This window comes from Podarcis gaigeae (assembly GCF_964106915.1).
Source record: "Podarcis gaigeae genome assembly, chromosome: 8".
NCBI lineage: Eukaryota > Metazoa > Chordata > Lepidosauria > Squamata > Lacertidae > Podarcis > Podarcis gaigeae.
In genome coordinates this window covers 5558559-5577157 of record NC_139684.1, presented here as the reverse complement: position 1 = coordinate 5577157, position 18599 = coordinate 5558559, and the positions used below count along the sequence as shown (strand labels likewise).

At 49.0% G+C, this 18599-nt stretch overlaps 1 protein-coding gene across 2 annotated transcripts in view; it reads left to right on the top strand.

Moving 5' to 3' along the window:
* ARHGAP25 (Rho GTPase activating protein 25) overlaps nucleotides 1-14817 on the top strand; it is a 36740-nt gene extending 21923 nt beyond the window's left edge. Inside the window, exons 4-11 of one of the 2 annotated variants that reach the window (XM_083753257.1) lie at nucleotides 85-204; nucleotides 3737-3944; nucleotides 4895-5027; nucleotides 6092-6165; nucleotides 8044-8165; nucleotides 9019-9224; nucleotides 12877-13472; nucleotides 14277-14817. In XM_083753257.1, the coding sequence (XP_083609383.1) occupies nucleotides 85-204; nucleotides 3737-3944; nucleotides 4895-5027; nucleotides 6092-6165; nucleotides 8044-8165; nucleotides 9019-9224; nucleotides 12877-13472; nucleotides 14277-14475 (1658 nt within the window). In that variant the 3' untranslated portion in view covers nucleotides 14476-14817. Of the gene's footprint in view, nucleotides 1-84; nucleotides 205-1815; nucleotides 2724-3736; nucleotides 3945-4894; nucleotides 5028-6091; nucleotides 6166-8043; nucleotides 8166-9018; nucleotides 9225-12876; nucleotides 13473-14276 lie in introns of those variants that run through there. The other variant, XM_083753258.1, reaches the window with a different exon arrangement.
* The last annotated feature ends 3782 nt before the right edge of the window (nucleotides 14818-18599 follow it).

The window sequence follows — 18599 nt, the reverse complement described above, 5'->3', positions numbered from 1 at the left end:
GACATTAGTAGGGAGAGAAATCCATCTGCAGCGGTTTCTCCACTTTTCAGGATGAGTAACTTGCTTTTTTCCACCCCCACGCAGGCGTCTCGGGAGACCAGAATCGTGCGGGACAAGACTCCTACGTGCTGATGGCCAGTTCCCAGTCTGACATGGAGGACTGGGTGAAATCTCTCCGCCGCATGGTGGGGTCTCCCTTAGGAGGTAAAGGGGGATGCAAAGCTCTTTTGTATCAACATGCTGTTGGCCCAACCACCATTTAATGCACCTTCCATCCATTTCAGTAGGGCAAGAGACACCCCCACCTTTTAGCTTTTCATCTTCATCACTGCGGGAAGTCGCAGGATAAAATTTCCTGTGATGGAGGTTTCTGAAACTCTGAGGATGTGAGAAAGCTGTGGGGTTGCAGCATTGTGAAAGTTGTGTTGTAGCCAGCCAGCAATGCACGAGTTGTTGTTCTGCTGCTCGTTATCTGCCCTTCACCCCAAGATCCCAGAGTGGGTGGCATCATTAAAACACAATATTCAAAACAATTAAAAACAATTTGCAATCTTAAAAATCAGACGACTCCTAAAAGCATACATGCATACTGAAGAGCCAGGTGTGAGCAAGGTGCTTTTGGCGCTAAGGTCTAAATCACTGAGCCTCTTGGGCTTGCCGATTTGAAGGTCGGCGGTTCGAATCCCCACAATGGGGTAAGCTCCCGTTGCTCTGTCCCAGCTCCTGCCAACCTAGCTGTTTGAAAGCACACCAGTGCAAGTAGATAAATAGGTACCGCTCCGGCAGGAAGGTAAACGACGTTTCCATGTGCTCTGGTTTCTGTCACGGTGTCCCAAAAGCGGTTTAGTCCTGCTGGCCGCATGACCTAGAAAGCTGTCTGTGGACAAACGTCGGCTCCCTCGGCCTGAAAGCGAGATGAGCGCCGCAACCCCATAGTCGCCTTTGACTGGACTTAACCATCCAGGGGTCCTTTACCTTTTACCTTTCTGTGCTGGAAAATGGGTGTGGAAAATCCGTATTTAACCCCTGATTGTTCCTGGGGTGGGTGAATGAGTCATGTAGGGGGTTAGTGTTGGACTAAGAACTGGGAGACCAGCGTTCAAATCCCCATTCGGCAATGACACTCGCTGGGTGACCCTGGGGGGCAGTCACTGCCTCTCAGCCTAACCTACCTCACAGAGTTGTGGGATTACACGAAGGCAGGGACAACCTTGGAGGAAATGTGTGTGCTTCTTATGGAGCGGATGTAGGTTCCTTAGCTTCAGTGATAGCAACGCGAAGCCTCCAAAGCGCAGAGGGAGAGCTCCCCCTGCTCCAGAGGCATCATGCTGCTTTTGCTTGAAGCCGCCTGAAGCCCCCGGAGCGCAGCGGGAACTCCCGCTGCCCTCCGGGGACTTCAGGCAGTTATCCGCAAACCTTCGGAGCGCAGCAGGAGTTCCCGCTGCGCTCCGAAGGCTTGCGGATAGCTGCCTGAAGCCTGGAAAGTGAGAGGGGTCGGTGCACACCGATCCCTCTTGCTCTCCAGGCTTTGCTTCGCTGGAGAGGCGCTGCTCAGTTTTCCCTCTCTGTGCAGCGCCCCTTCAGCGAAGCGGAAGGAGAAATGGAAGGGGCTCCATTTCTCCTGCAACTTTGCTGAAGGGGCGCTGAGCAGAGAGGGGGAGAATTCCCCCCCCCCCCCGTTTTCCCCCTCCTATGGTCTGGTGCATCCTATAGAGCAGAAAATACGGTATACGCCATATTTCCAACAAACTGCCTCTGTGGTGGTATGCAAAAGAAAGCATGCATAATTTTGTAATTAGTTTGGCCTTGGCAACAAGAGGCCACCTTAGTGGTGAAGACAAGGAGGCCTTGATGTGACGAGGACCCAGAGACGCTTGCGCCTGTTACTGGCAGATGGCTGGGCTTCCCCAGGCCCCCTCATGAAGAGCCCATTCAGAGCCTGTCTGCTAGCCCCTCGTCATTGTAGACCTTGACTCGGCTGCAGGCCTCAGAGCCCTGAATCTGACATGGGCAGCGTCATCACTGACACAGCCGTATTCCTGTTGGAGAGACTTTGGGCTCCTGCTCGATCATCCACGGAGCATATTGATTTTTTTTCAAAGTGCTTTAGTCTTTGGCCTCGTAACAACTGGGGGAGGCAGGCTGCGGGCGCCCTCCCTTTCAAAGGCTATGCCGTAATTTCAAGGCAGAAAGCGAGATGCGCTCCCAGGCCCCAGACTGACTAGCCCTGAATCGTGGCGCCGTTTTGGAGGGAAATGACTGCCTCTTCCTTTTGCTGCAAAGAAGGGAGCCGTGATGTGGAGAGGGCAGCTTCAGCCTGAGTGAAGGAAGTCATATGCAGGAGTAAAGGAAGGAAGCACCCGTTTACTACGTACAATGACAGGTTTATGATGGTTCTCTAAAAGCCAAAGAGCTCTTTGTCAGATCCTTGCCCCTCTCGACGTTCCTGGGAAAATTATGTGTGGATGCTGGGCTGATTTGGAAAGGGAAGAGACTCCAGGATTTCCTTCAGAATCTGGAAGCAAGGATGAGAACAGAAGCCTGCCTAAAGGCGTAGAAGCAAGTTCTGAAGTCCTTTGCTGGTTGGAACTTCTCTGCCATCCTCTTCCTGCCTGGACTCCCGATGAAGGGCTGGGAGTTGGGTTTTTGCTTTCCAGACCTGGAGATGTTCTTTTGCTGGGAGTACAGGAAGAAGCAGCCGCCGCCCATGGCCCACAGGAAAGGTACGGCTGCCTCCTTAAATGCCAGCCTCTTAGAAATTCCATGCACAGCGCAAGCTGCCACAGAGCGGGCTTCATTTTGACTGGTGCAGCGGCAGTGTCCACAAATGCGCCAGGAGCTCTCTGAAGAGGTGGATTTAGGAGAGCGCAACCGGTTTGCCCGCCCTGGGCACTGAGCTGAAAGGGTGTTGCAGGGGACACTGCAACAATGACGATCAATGGAAGGCAGGGGGTGGGGGCCTGAATGTTGGTGTTGCACACAGTGCTGCTGAAATTTTAAAGCCCAAAGTCCGCCACTGCTCTCTGTGTGTTATACAGCAGGACTTGACTTGCCAAACACCAAGAGCCACTGAAAAGCTTTTGTCTCTAAAGTGGTGAAAACGGGCAGGAATGGCTGAGCTGTGAGTCAAGTCTCACCTCTGCAATACTCAGTAGGTGGTCTTAGAGAAGCTACTATTCTTCCCCGTCTCATCTACCACAGGGGGATGAGAGGAGCCCAAATTGCAGGGCTGTTGTAGTAGGTAGTAAGGGTTTTTTGGGGGGGATGTTATTTCATCATTTGTACTCTCATATTTTTTAAAATGCAAAAGTACTTTGTTGTTTCATCATTTGCACTTCTGTATTTTGAATTCCACAGAATTTCAGTTAAGGATCATCTGTGTCAGACTTGCCCCAACCTGGTGCCTTAGTGGGTTGTGTAAACCACTGTTCTGAATGATGCTTTTTATAGGGTAGGGTGGAGTCGGGGGGCACTGGGGGTGAGTTTATGGAAACAAGGGGGCAGTGGTCTGAAAAAGGTTGAGACCCACTGTTCCCAATTTTGGATTACAACTCCCATCAACCCATCCCTGCTCCTGTCAGACCAGCATCATATGGCTGATGGGACTTGTAGTCTGTAAAATCTGGGCAGGGATGCAGAAACAGAGCTGAGGATTAAGTGGGCTGGTTCCAGAATAGGACCTTGTGAGAACCTATCTTTCTTTTGTGTCTTCTTCTCTCCCCCCCCCTGCCCCCAGTGGTTTTTGGCCAACAGCTGGTGGAGACCATGGTGTATGAGCAGAAATTTGGGAAACATCAGGTCCCCATCTTGGTTGAGAAATGTGCCGAGTTCATCAGGAAGCACGGCCTGAACGAAGAGGGCATCTTCCGACTTCCTGGGCAGGACAACCTCGTGAAAGAGTTGCGGGATGCCTTTGACGCGGGAGAGAGGCCGTCCTTTGACCAGTAGGTGGCGTATTTCTCAAGGGAATCCAAGGCTGCCGGTTCTGGGATGGGATTGACCTTTAGATTTCACACCCCACATTCTCCCCACACTTTAGGCCAGGGGTCAGCAACCTTTTTCAGCAGGGGGCCAGTCCACCGTCCTTCAGACCATGTGGTGGGCCAGACTATATTTTTTTGGGGGGGGGGGGGAATGAACGAATTCCTATGCCCCACAAATAACACAGAGATGCATTTTAAATAAAAGGACACGTTCTACTCATGTAAAAACACGCTGATTCCTGGACTATCCGCGGGCCAGATTGAGAAGGCGATTGGGCCGCACCTGGCCCCCGGGCCTTAGGTTGCCTATCCCTGCTTTAGGCTCATATGCATGCCTTCAGAGAAATGCTGGAATAAAAGTATTTTTATATGGTGTTTTATTTGGGTGCTGAATTATGCCCCATTTTTGAAGTTCCCATGGGATGCGGGTGGTGCTGTGGGTTAAACCACAGAGCCTAGGACTTGCCAATCAGAAGGTCAGTGGTTCGAATCCCCACGACGGGGTGAGCTCCCGTTGCTCAGTCCCTGCTCCTGCCAACCTAGCAGTTCGAAAGCACGTCAAAGTGCAAGCAGATAAATAGGTACCGCTCCAGCGGGAAGGTAAACGGCGTTTCCGTGCGCTGCTCTGGTTCGCCAGAAGCGGCTTAGTCCTGCTGGCCACATGCCCCGGAAGCTGTACGCCAGCTCCCTCGGCCAATAAATCGAGATGAGCGCCGCAACCCCAGAGTCGGCCACGACTGGACCTAATGGTCAGGGGTCCCTTTACCTTTACCTTTGAAGTTCCTTAAAGCGAAACCTAGAGTTACATAGGTATGACATGTCCCCAGTTTTCTAGCACTGTTTGTGGGGTCTGCTCCTGCCAGTAGCAAGGTCTTTTGCATGCCTCCCTATCTCCTTTTCTTATTTTGCAGAGACACAGACGTGCACACGGTGGCTTCTCTGCTTAAACTCTACCTCAGGGAACTCCCTGAGCCTGCCATACCTTGGACACAGTATGAGGACTTCCTCTTGTGTGGCCAGCTTCTGACGGCCGATCAGGCAAAGGTTCGGAATAACGCACGTCTTGTCAGTATTCTCATGTTACTTTCCAGGATGCAGTGAATATGCAGACTTTTGTATGGGTTATGTAAGCAGCCTGAGCTGCCTTGGCACGCACCGCCAAGGGCAGTACAGTGGTACCTTGGAAGTCGAATGGAATCCTTTCCGGAAGTCCGTTCGACTTCCCAAAAGTTCAGAAACCAAGGCACGGCTTCCGATTGGCTGCAGGAAGCTCCTACAGCCAATCAGAAGCCGCAGAAGCCCTGCTGGGCGTTTGGGTTCCAAAGAATGTTCACACACCGGAACACTCACTTCCAGGTTTGCAGCGTTTGGGAGCCAAAATGTCCGACTCGCAAGGCGTTTGGGATCCAAGGTACGACTGTCTTCACTTTCTCTCCCTCCCACAGTCCTCACAAAAATTGCACCTCCAAAGCTGCTCTTTGCATTTCACAGGAAGTTGCTATTGCTGCCAATGAAGCCTCCCATTGAAAGGCAAAAAGCACTTTATGAGATTCTTGCCAGTGCCTTGGCAAGGAGAAAAAGAGAGTTACTCTTTTGACCATGCCCCCCCCCCCCCGAAGCTGCTCAGGCCTCCCCCTGCCCAGCTGCTATTGGCATAAGGAAAACCATGTATGTTGATTGCGTTCAAAGACTTAGGGCTCACCCACACTTCTGCTTGCTCTGCGTCACCCCACCCCCAAACCCGCTGTTTACTGCTGAATCTCAAGTTTTCTCTGGATCAATGTCTGCTCCAATTTACTGCCAAGAAGCGGGTTTTCTGGGACAAAGCAGTATGGCAAAACCACTTGAACCGATGCTTTGTAGGGAGAAGTGCAAGGATAAGAGCTTTTGATATTGAAAAAGACTCCCTCAGAAGGTTTTTAAAAGGAGGTTTGGTGGTCGTCTGTTCGGGATCCTTTAGCTGTGATTCCTGCATTGTAGGAGGGGGCTGGACTAGATGGGCCTTTGTGTCCCCTTCCAAGTCTACAATTCTATGAAATGACAATGTTATTTTGTGCTAGGGATAGATGCTTGTGACAACTGAAAACCCAGCCTTATCCTCTTTCTAGGGTCATCGTCAGCTAGTGAAGCAGCTCTCTCTTCTGCCTCGGGACAATTACAACCTCCTCAGTTACATCTGCCGGTAGGTGCCCATTCACTGATGTACAGTCATACCTTGGGTTACAGACATTTCAGGGTGAGTGCTTTCGGGTTGTGCACCGCGCCAAACCCAGAAGTACTGGAATAGGTTACTTCCGGGTTTGGGTGCATGCGCAGAAGCCCCGAATCGCGACCCGCACATGCGCAGACACGGCACTGCGGGTTGCTAACGCTGCGGGTTGCGAACGTGCCTCCCACACGGATCATGTTCGCAACCCGAGCGTCCACTGTATTTATATCTCGCCATTTTATACCAGGAGATGTACAAGGTGCCATATCCAAACCCTCTTGCTGGCAGGGCACATTAAACCCCATTTTAAAATACACTATACTACAGAGACCCCTTATGCTGCGTTTAGAACCAGAATTGCATTAACGTAGAAACTGTTTTTCAGTCCTGGCCTTTATTACCCTGTACCTTCTTCCAGAAGGCAGAAGCTGAAAGAGATCATTTCCGGGGTGCGTACTATCATGTGCTATCTCTGCCACTTTCTTATGGCACCTGGCAGCATAGATTTGATCTAAGGTGGGAAGAGTGCACCCAATAATTCTCTCTGCAGTCTTTACAACCCTGGATAGCATTGTTTTTTCCCTGGCCGTGCAGATCCCAAACCACACGCACAGACCATAAGTTAGTACGCTCTCCACAGTGCAATGGTAGAATGCCATCAACAGGGCACTCATTTGTAGACCACAGCAGGCTGTGAATTTCAGTCCCAACCTTTGGGACCGTCACATTGTTAGAGGTAGAAATCTTAATCTTCTGTTTGTCCGAGAAAGAAGTAAGCAGAAACATTTGGTAATTTTCAGATTCTTCAGGACTGGGACAAGCCCCCTAAGTAGCAAGAATGTGTAGAGCACTGGTTTTGTTTTAATATGTATGTTTTGTTCTCGTTTTGTATTTTTATGTTGTGAACTATCCTGTGATCTTTGCATGGAGGGCAGTATACAAATAATAATAATAATAATAGGTTCCCAAAGTGGGCACTGGAGATATAAATGACAGGTATCATTTATAAGTTTTGTTGAATTAATTGTTATATGTAAAAAAGCAATAAAATACATTAAAAAAAGAGAGTTGGCGCCGGGAGGCATGCTTTTCTCAATACACCGATGAAGCATTTGCACAGGCTAAACTCAGAAAGTGCTTAAAATAAAATAAAATAAAGTAAAATGCAGTCAATTTGCAACTCATGCATGTGTAATTTCAGCTTTACGTGCTGCCAGCAAGCCGGCTGAAATTGCACAAATTAAACTCAAATTGCACAAATTTAACTTGCTTGAGGGGAACAAGACCTTTTTGTCATGCACTTCCAAATGGTTGTTTTGAGTACCTACGTACATACATAATTTTATTTGTATGCTTCTTTTAGATAGTTGAAACCATGTTCAAGGCAGCTTACAACATGAAAAAAACCCAAAATCACAACATAACAAAATTACGGTCAAAAACAATAAACAAAACTTCAAAAAACAAACAGCCAAATTGAACAATTTCCACATGAAATCTAAAGATCTAAAACAAAGATACAAAAATTCATATCAATAACAGCAACCCCCCCAGCCCCCTAAACAATACTCCAGCCCAAGAGTTGGTTTAGCTGCTTTTGTAGTTGTAGTCAGTCTGGACCCACCTTCCCAGGCCAAGGGGAAAAGGCCTGCAAGGCGCAGGGAGCAGGTCTTCCAGGACTCACAGCCAAGACGGACTATATGCAATTTTGACACGCAACTCGCTCCACTGCCCTCAGCATCACCCCTGTGTAAATTGTGAGTTGACTGTAATCATAATAAAAAGCAAACCTATGGACCTGTTGTTGCTGGACTCTCACTTTCCCATTTTCTGGCCTCCGGATTCTGGCAGGTTCCTACATGAAGTCCAGCAGAGTTCCTCCACCAACAAGATGAGTGTGGAGAATCTGGCGACAGTGTTTGGAGTGAATCTCATCAGACCAAAGATAGAAGACCCTGCCACTATTATGAGAGGTGCAATGGGGTGGAAGGGTGGGGTGTTTGGATGAAAGGAGGTGCCCCATTTATCCAACAAGGTGCACCCCATTTTGCAAATATTCATATACCATATTGTTCGCGCTATAAGACGCACTTTTTCCCTCCTAAAAGGTAAGAGGAAATGTGTGTGCATCTTATGAAGTGAATGCAGGCTACGCAGCTATCCCAGAAGCCAGAACAGCAAGAGGGATTGTTGTGCAGCACTCCCTCTTGCTGTTCTAGCTTCTGGCTTAGCTGCACAAAGCGGGGAGCCTTCATCCCGCTGCCCTGCCGAGGCTTCGCGCAGCTATCCCAGAAGCCAGAACAGTGAGAGGGATTGATGCGCAGTGCTCCCTCTTGCTGTTCTAGCTTCTGGCTTAGCCCCTCAGTCCCTTCCCCTACCTCCCGGAAAAGCCCCCAAGAGCCGCGCTCCTTTTAAAGAGCCGCACAGAGCGGCTCTTGGGGGCTTTTCCCCGAAGAGGGAGAACGGCCTTTTCCTCCACGCGGCTCGTGAAAGGGAGCGCTGAGCAGAGCCTGGGATGCATACAGGCTCTGCTCAGCGCTCCCTTTAAAGAATATTTTTTTTCCTGGCATTCCCCCTCTAAAAACTGGGTGCATCTTATGGTCAGGTGCGTCTTATGGAGCGAAAAATACAGTGTGTTAGTGCAACTTACATTTCTATATTATTAAATGAAGCTGATATTGTATAGATCAATGGCTCCCAATTGGTGGTCCTTGGGCCCCAGGGGGTCTCCGTAACCCACCCAGGGGGTCCGTGGCACTATTCCCCCTGCCCCAGGCTTCTACCTAGCACGATCCTTTGGTGTGTTCCTCTCCCCGCCCCCTGCAGGCACTCCTCAGATCCAGAAAGTGATGTCAGCCTTGATCAGCGACCATGAAAAGCTCTTCCCCGTATCGAAAGACGTGGCTCCTGCTCCGCCTCTGCAGAAGAGCGACTCCAATAAATCTCCAGTTCCTCGCAGCTCCGTCGGCTGGGATGCTGCCCAGAGGCCGCTCATGACCAGGGCAGGGAGCAGGACTCTCCTGCGGCAAATCGTGAGCAGCCTTTATTATTATTATTTATTAATTTGTACCCCACTTTTCTTTCCTCCAAGGAGCTCAAGGCTGCGTACATTCCCCCCCCCCATTTTATCCTCGCAACCACCCTGTGAGGTAGACAAGGCTGAGAGTGACTGAGTGGCCTGAGGTCACCCAGTGAACTTCCTGTCCCAATGGGGATTTGAACCCTGGCCTTTTGGGTCTCAGTCTGACACTCTGACCACTGCACCACACTGCCTCTCCGTCTTTCTTGGTGGCCTCTGCGTCTTACCCATGGGCCGCAGGGTGTGTGATGCACATTCATTTACATTCATTTAGTTGCTTGCAGAATCGACGAAGTGGCTTCCAAAATAACGAAAAAGCAACATGAAATCTAACACAATGCAGTAGGGATATGAAAACAAATAGAGGCAGAGCGAGATGCAAACGCAAAATGAGCCACAGCGACAAGACTTCACTAGTGGCAAATAAAGCCGAAATGGTTTCCAAGGTTTGAATTTCAGAGGAGCCTGCTGGATGAGGCCAATGGCCCATCTGGTTCTGTCAGCATTGCCCTTGAGCCAGTACCACCAACTGGACTCATGCACTTCAGCCCCGACTGGGCTAGGCGAGCTGGGTAGCACTTCCAGAGACCACCTTCTGCACAGGAACAGGTCAAAGTGCTGTGGACTCACAGCTTAGAGTTGTGAGCACCGGATTCACTCCCACAAGAAGACAGTCGTCACACAGCAGAGTACAGCAGAGTATAGCAGAGCATAAACGACTCGGAGAGCAGCTCTGTAGAATATCTTCTTTATTCTATCTACAACTACTATACAACTATATACAGAGCTAAATGGGTTCTTAGCATAAATGAATGCTGCACTGCACTGAGTGTCTGCAGCTGCTCTTAGCAGCAACCTTATCTCTACACATGATCTGTAACACTCAGTCTCTCTCTCTCCGACACACTGACTGACTGACTGACTTGGTGCTGGAGTAGAATAAGTAGAGAGCAGAACACTGCTGCTCCTCTCTGGAGAATCAGCAGAGATCTCAGGAGATTCTTGGATATGGGAGGGGTGAAATCTCCTCACAGGAGCCAACCGGATGCAACCTATGGGAAATAAGCAAGCTGTGGGAATGTGCAGGGTGGCAGGAGAGGATATATTGTTTATCAATATCCTTCCTAACTTGCACTAACAAGTTTCTTGACTGAGCAGAGTTTACATTCCCCTTTTTACACACACAGCAGATAGCTGGTTGCAGGCTTGTGTAAGCCTCTCAATATTATACAATTCAATCTGTCTCAGACTGAATTGTGCATCCCTGGTAGGTTTTCTTGAATCCCTCTTAAAAGAATAAAGACACGAAAATCTTACTCAAAGTCAATAAAAGAAGTTTACTCACATCAGTTCACAGCTGGATTCCTGAAGGCAGACTTAGTTACAAATATGTACATGTGGATCTACCCCATATGGGGGAATAATCCCAGTGTTTCTGCTAGCTGGGAGCTAGCAGAGCAGTCCTAGCTAGAAGCTAGTCAAACGAAGAAGGAAGTCAAAAAGAGAGAGGTGTGCTGCGTGACTCGTCCTTTTGTTACCTGGACAGGTAAGGTCACGCCCACCTATCACATGCAAAGGAAGGATGCTCCAGCCAGGAGGAACAGGAAGTTTCGACTGGCTGGACCAAACATCCCCTTGCACATCCACTCTAGGAAAACAAGGAATGTTGTATTTGACTGCTCCCAGTGGATTACATCCCACATAAGCAGGATTGGCGCACAAGAGGATTGGCACACCTCTTCCCTCCTGTGGTTTCCAGCAACTGCTTGCTATTCAGAAGTATTGCTGCCTGTAACTCTGGAGGCAGAGGGTAGCCATGATGGCTAGGAGTGTACCGTTCTTCGGTCAAGGGTATACGATAGCTGCGCTCCCTTGCTAGAACCTCCAAACAAGCTCAAGAAGCCATTGATAAGCCTCCTCCATGAATTTGTCTACTCCTCTTTTAAAATCATGTGTGGGAGTGAGTCCCACAGTTTTAACTCTGCTGCATGGAGAAGTCCTTTCTTATAAATAAAGTCAATCCTTTATTAGGCATAGCAAACCACACATTATCAAGCAAACACCGTATACAAATTGTGCAAAATGCGAATTCAGCATAACAAGGTTTGTCCCAGTCAGATCTTTAACTCCAGAGAAAATCAATTTGCATAAATAATACAATATAACACTACCACATCACCGATCAATTAAGAACCACTAAATCTCTTTATAATGGCCCAGTCTTTCTACATGGACAACACTCAAAAATTCAGCCACTATTAAAGTAATTTGATCATTCCTGTCCGAGAGCAGGCCCTGAACTGTTGGTGGCATAGAACTGAGCCTGTTAAGTTGTAAGGCCTCTAATAATTGTCTTCTGGCATAAATGCCAAAATCACAAGAAAATAAAATATGCTCCAAGGTATCAGGTTTACTACATTTGCAGAGACGCTCTGCTTCTGGGAGAGCTAAATACCTTCCTCTTACTATCATCGAGGGAAACATATTAAATCTGGCTAACAGAAACAGCCTGCCTTTCTTATATCTTTCCTGAATCTCCCAACATTCGGCTTCATTGGGATGTCAATGACTTCGGGCATCATGAGAGAGGGAGAAATGCTTTTCTCTATCTACTCTCTCCAAGCCATGAATAATTTATAAACTTCTGTCATGTCACCCCTGAAGGCTTATCCGCATTTACCTTTTCTCTGCTCCTTCCAGGTATGGTTCATGCTTTAAAACTCCATGTCAGAATGCCCCCACCCCTTTTTTGTTCCAGAGCTTTCCCTGCAAAAACCTGCTCTTTAAACCTTAGTTGGAGCAAACAGAAATCCACAGAAAACCTGAATTTCCATTTGTTGAGCTTCAGCTTTAAAGATCGGGTTTTCACTGGGAGAGGTCTGGGAGAAAAAAGAAAACGCTCAGTCACAGAGCTTTAACGTGTGGACCAGTTCCAGGAAAGTGTGGGGCAAATTAAGTGTGGATGATTGATTGATTGATTGATTGATTGATTGATTATACCCCACCCATCTGGCTGGGTTTCCTCAGCCACTCTGGGCGGCTCCCAACAGAATTAAAAGCACAATAAAACACCAGACATTAAAAACATCCCTAAACAGGACTGCCTTCAGATGTCTTCTAAAAATCAGATGTTTCTTTCCTTGACATCGGATGAGAGGTGGGCGCCACTACCGAGAAGGCCCTCTGCCTGGTTCCCTGTAACCTCACTTCTTGCAGTGAGGGAACCGCCAGAAGGCCCTTGGAGCTGGACCTCTGTGTCTGGGCTGAACAATGGGGATGGAGACGCTCCTTCAGGTATACTGGGAAATGTACTGGGAGCCAATGTAGGTCTTTCAGGACCCTACTAGGCCTTTCTCAAAACTTAGAAGTCCTGAATGCTGCAACCTTTCTTCATAGGGGGGTCTCTCTCTACCCCCTTGATCATTTGGGTCGCCCTTTTCTGAACTTTTTCCAGTTCTATAATATCCTTTCTGAAGTGTGGTGACCCGAACGAGACGCAGTATTCCAAGTGCGGTTGCACTGATTAGCCTGAAAAAACAGCCCTGCCCTTCCGGTGTCTAGTTTGGCCTCGGCATTTGCTTGAAGGTTTCTCTCTTCTCTTTCAGAAAGACAACCCTGACGCCTCCATCTCCGAATCGGCTGCCAGGTCAGCTGAGGCGGCAGAAGGTAACGGGGAGATGCAGCCCAGCGACGTTCTGGGGACGTGGACAGAAGAGCCCAGGAAAAGGACTCAGACACTACCCAGCAGGAAATGCTTTTCCTTCCTTTCCTCCAACAGAGGGAACCAAAGCACAGATGGAAATGAGATTTTCAACAGTGAATTTTGGTCCTCGCCTTCCCCAGCCGGCCTGCAGCCTGTTTCTTCTACAGGTGCCCACAAAAGGACACTCTCAGGGGGACTGTCCAAGTGGTTCAATCTCCCACAGGCTCCCAGCTCCCACACCCCCAGTGGTTCAGCGATGGAAACGAGGAAGGAGGCCCACAATGAGAGACCATTGGACCAGATTAGTGAAATTTCAGGACAGGGTTCTCCAGTACATGACATTCCTCATCCTGGGCAGAACGGGGCAGTGGTTGCAAACCCCAGCCCTGAAAAGAGGGGCTGCCATTCAGAGGACACTGAGGTGCTTAGGAAGATGATTGTGGAGCTGAAGGAGCAGATGGAGTCACAGAAAAAGGACTATGAAGAGCAAATTAGGAGGTAATGCAAAATATCTCGGTTGAGTCTGTTTCCCTCTGAAGCTGATAGTTTTATTTTATTCTTCATTTGTTCCATTCCCATCCTACCTTTTTCTCCATGGAGCTCAAGGCACATGGTTCTCCCCCCATTCCTCCTTTAATCACCACAACAATAATATTATCGGGGAGGGGCGCGGGTTGTTATTGTTTGTTATTATCGTATGCATTTTTTTTCTATTTCATCTAATCCCAAAGCCCTGCAGTCATCAAAAAGAATGCACATTCTCTCCTCCCCACCCCAGCAATTTCCCCAAAGAATTATGGAAGACAAGTGTCATTTATATATCATTTCTTAAGGTAAAGGTAAAGGGACCCCTGACCATTAGGTCCAGTCATGGCCGACTCTGGGGTTGTGGCGCTCATCTTGCTTTATTGGCTCAGGGAGCCGGCGTACAGCTTCCGGGTCATGTGGCCAGCATGACTAAGCTGCTTCTGGCGAACCAGAGCAGCGCACGGAAACGCCGTTTACCTTCCCGCTGGAGTGGTACCTATTGATCTACTTGCACTTTGATGTGCTTTCGAACTGCTAGGTTGGCAGGACCAGGGACCGAGCAACGGGAGCTCACCCCATCGCGGGGATTCAAACTGCTGACCTTCTGATCGGCACATCCTAGGCTCTGTGGTTTAACCCACAGCGCCACCCGCGTCCCTGTATCATTTCTTACTCCCATCGCTGAAATCCTCCCATCCCCTGCCGCCTGAGGCAGTTGCTGCCCTGCCTGTTGACATCACTTTCCTTTTTTTTTTTTTTTTTTTTTTTTTGCAGCCTCGAGAAGGAGAACTATGAGGTCTGGGCCAAAGTGGTAAGGCTGAACAAAGAGATCGAGGAAGAAAAAAATAGGTTTGCTGAGCTGGAAAGTAAGCTTCAGAGCGTCGAGCGTTCCCAGGCTGACCTTGAAAAGAAGAACAAACTTCTGGAGAACTCCATAAAGTCCATGATCCAATCTGCAACGAAAACTGACTAAGGGGAAGGGCTGCTCATTCTGAACAGAAACTAGCCATGCTCCTTGCAGGGCAGGGGGCGGTCAGAGGCTCTTTTGAGCACTGTGCCTGCCTTTCTTCCAATGGCCTGATGTGCTGGGTCACGGGTAAGGCCTGGTGGAGACTGGGGGGGGGGGGGTCCCAGACGGCTGATCGATGCTCTTAGGAGATGCTGGAGAGCTCCAGGCTGCAACGTCCTCCCAAGCCCACCTCTCTTTGCAATAATAGGACAGCAGCCTCAGGCCATTTTCCTTCCTGACCCCCATTGATTAAACATCCCATTCTTGTGGCCGAATTGCAAGAGCTGCCACCCCAGCATTCTTCCACTTGCTGGCTTTTTGTGTGTGTTTTCATTCCATGTTATATTTATTTTGCCAGGACAGAGCTCAGCCCTCCTTTTAATCTTGCTTGGCAATGTTGATTGAAGGACCAGGCATGGGGTTCCTATACCTCAACGTATGAAAATAAGAGACCAATGAGGCTGGTTTTTGGGGTTAAAACAGGCCACAACTTTATTGAATACAGATGAAAGAGGTTTGGCTTAGGCATGGGGCAATCAAAATACTTCCGGCCCGCCCACCGGAAGTGATGCGTGGTCAATCCAGACGGGGGTTCCTAAGACTTACATCAAATAGGGTGGCTGTGGCGATCACACATGGTCCCCGGACATTTAACGGTCTAGTGATCCCTGTGCCACCACTGTGATCGCTTCCCTGCTGCCACCAACCAGTTACTCTCAGGTAAAACACTGAGTCCAGTCAGTTGTTAAAAGTGAACCAAAAAAAAAGTTTATTTTTCAAACATTAACAAGTTTATCGTTTCTCTGATAATATTCCTGTCAGTATCTTAACTTTAGTTTCTTTCTGGCCTGTACCTTCTCCTGCCCACCTAGCAGTTCAAAAGCACGTCAAAGTGCAAGTAGATAAATAGGTACCGCTCCAGCAGGAAGGTAAACGGCATTTCCGTGCGCCGCTCTGGTTTCGCCAGAAGTGGCTTAGTCCTCCTGGCCACATGACCTGGAAGCTGTACGCCGGCTCCCTCGGCCAGTAAAGCGAGATGAGCGCCGCAACCCCAGAGTCGGCCGCGACTGGACCTAATGGTCAGGGGTCCCTTTACCTTTACCTTCCTAATACCTTCTGACTGATTATCTCAACTGTTTGACTGACTCCTCTTAACAAATTCTCTCCTTCTCTCACACCAGACTAGCCCAACCTACAGACTTATCTTCTCTGTCTCTTCTAACTCCAGACTGTCTTCTCAACCACCCTAACTCTTAACTCCTCCAAAAACCCTCTGTAATTGTACACAGTTATATTATACACAGTTATACACAGTTAACTCTGCCCCCTGGGTCCCATTGGTTAGTCATTTTACAATTAAATAACCCTTTCCCTATGAACCCAGTATGATGTCACACACATAGGCCCTTGCAGGGACCGCCGTCTGGGGGGGGTGCCTTCGGTCCTGGCCCCCCTGGGCATGTGGACATGGCCACTCCCCCCAGATCTCTTTAACGGGATATCCCAGCGTTTGGAGGGGCAGGCGCAGACTACAACCTCTCCTCCATCCAAAACAAAGGATTGCCCCAATGCCCAATCGGTTGTGACAATTGCTATGAGGTAGACAAAACCACCGGGTCAGTTCCAATTAGCCCAGTGGGCAAATTCCTACCCGGCCCCTTAAAGAACGATGACCACTGTAGCCACAGCAAAGTCATTGACTATCAGCTTAAACCGAGTGTGGGTGGGCAGGGGAAAAGCTCAGTGAAGGAACAAATAGGTAGTGTCCCAGGTGTGGGCTGTTTAAGTGGGCAAGGGGTGGATCCACGGGAAGCCTACCTGCTCTGTTGGCAGTTCCACTTCCCTCACTGGGGCCCGCTGGGGCCTCTGCAATCCTGCAATGCCACGGCACCAAAAGGGGTGAGCAGACTTGTCACCTGAGGAAGAGCTGGGTCAAGGCAGAGGGCAAGAGGCTCTGTTTTGACACCCAGGTGGATTTATATGGGGGGGAGTGGGAGCTGAGGGAGGAAGGCTATTGACCAGGGCTATTGACTGTTTGGCTCCAAAGTGCCCTCTCCGATTGCATGGAGCCCGGACAGCCCCTGGTTTTCCACGGATCTGAGGGCAATGAAACAATCGCTGAGATGGCTAGAGCACCGGTGGCGGATAACTCATTCTGAAGCTGACTGGACACGGGTTAGAGCTCAGTGTTGAGCCCACCAGGTGGTGGTAGCGGCGATGGCGAAGAAGACTTTCTTCACCGCCTCTATTGCATCTGCAGCAAACAGCAGCAGGAGACTCAGGTGGTTCGCAATTTAGCGGAACCACCTGCTCCATCGGGACCCAGTACAATATGATCTCCTGCAATGATTTTGCAAAGTTTTTTGCAGATAAAGTCGTTCAGATTCGGGAAGAGGTAGACTCCACCATGGGAGCAGGGCTGGGGCGGGAGAGTGCTAGAGTCCTGTGTAGTCAAGTTGCATGGGATCAATTCCAATCTGTTACCTCCGAGAATGTGGACAGGCTGCTTGGACGAGTGAAACCAACCACCTGTCTCTTTGATCCTTGCCCATCCTGGCTTATGAAAGCTAGCCGGGAAGGGCTGGGCCATGGGCTTCATGGGGTGGTGAATGCTTCTCTTTGTGAGGGAGCCTTCCCAGACCCTTCTGGGTAGTGGCGCCCGCCCTGTGGAACGCCCTCCCACCAGATGTCAAAGTGAAAAACAACTCCCAGACTTTTAGAAGACATCTGAAGGCAGCCCTGTTTAGGGAAACTTTTAATGTTTAATAGACTATTGTATTTTAATATTTTGTTGGAAGCCGCCCAGAGTGGCTGGGGAAACCCAGACTGATGGGCGGGGTATAAATAATAAATTATTATTATTATTGTTATTATTAACTCTCCAAAGTGCCCTCCCGTCACAATTTGGAAGCCTTGTAGAATTACAGAATTGTAGAGCTGAAAGGTACACAAAGGGTTCTTCGCCCCCCGCAACCTCCATGACGGTGACCTTGTGAGTCCAACTATTTATTTCCCATTCTAATTTTGGTGCTGGCCACCCTGCTGTATAAAGGGACGTGGGTGGCGCTATGGGTTAAACCACAGAGTCTAGGACTTGTTGATCAGAAGGTCAGCAGTTTGAATCCCCGCGGCAGTGTCAGCTCCTGTTGCTCAGTCCCTGCTCCTGCCAACCTAGCAGTTCAAAAGCACGTCAAAGTGCAAGTAGATAAGTAGGTACCGCTCCAGCAGGAAGGTAAACGGCATTTCCGTGCGCTGCTCCGGTTCGCCAGAAGCGGCTTAGTCATGCTGGCCACATGTCCCAGAAGCTGTATGTCGGCTCCCTCAGCCAATAAAGCAAGATGAGCGCCACAACCCCAGAGTTGGTCATGACTGGACCTAATGGTCAGTCATTACCCTGACTGTATGTCCCCTCTGGACTGTATGTCCAGTTACCCTGCTGTATGTCCCCTCCCAACCAACAACCTTGCCTGAGAGCAGTGTTAACTCAGTTAGCTGTTGCCTTCTTGGGTTTGATTGTACGTTCTATTTTATACTCACTGGCTGTGGCCAATGGGGTCTGAAGTCCATAACATCTGGCACTTGGGGAAAGACTGCCCTCGACTGAAGGAGTCCCATAGAAACTTGACACTGAAAAGACTTTGTCTACTTTTGCACTCTAGTGTTTTGTTCAGAGCTGAAATGAAACAAAACGTTGCCCAGTTGTCAGATGAGCAAATATTACACACCTGAACACAGTGTATTGAACCTTTACGCCCAACCCTTGAACTGTTATCTTTTTTTAAATGAAGACATGTGTGTATGAAAATGTCCAGTAGAAAGTCTCTGACAGTTTGTGTTCAAACAGTTCTTGAAACGTTCTATGAGCTCTGCTCTACTCTGTTCTACTCAGGGGTCCTGTAGCTGTTATTCCTGCATTTCAGGGGGTCGGACCAGATGACCCCTTGCCTTGGGTTCCTTTCAAGGCTACCGTTCTGTGATCCTATGCCCCACCTGGTTAGTGCTCCATGCATTTTGTGTAGGTGAATAGGTTCGCAAACCGAAAGCCTGTAAGAGAAAGACATCTAGGCATCTGGTGATGAAGAGTTAAC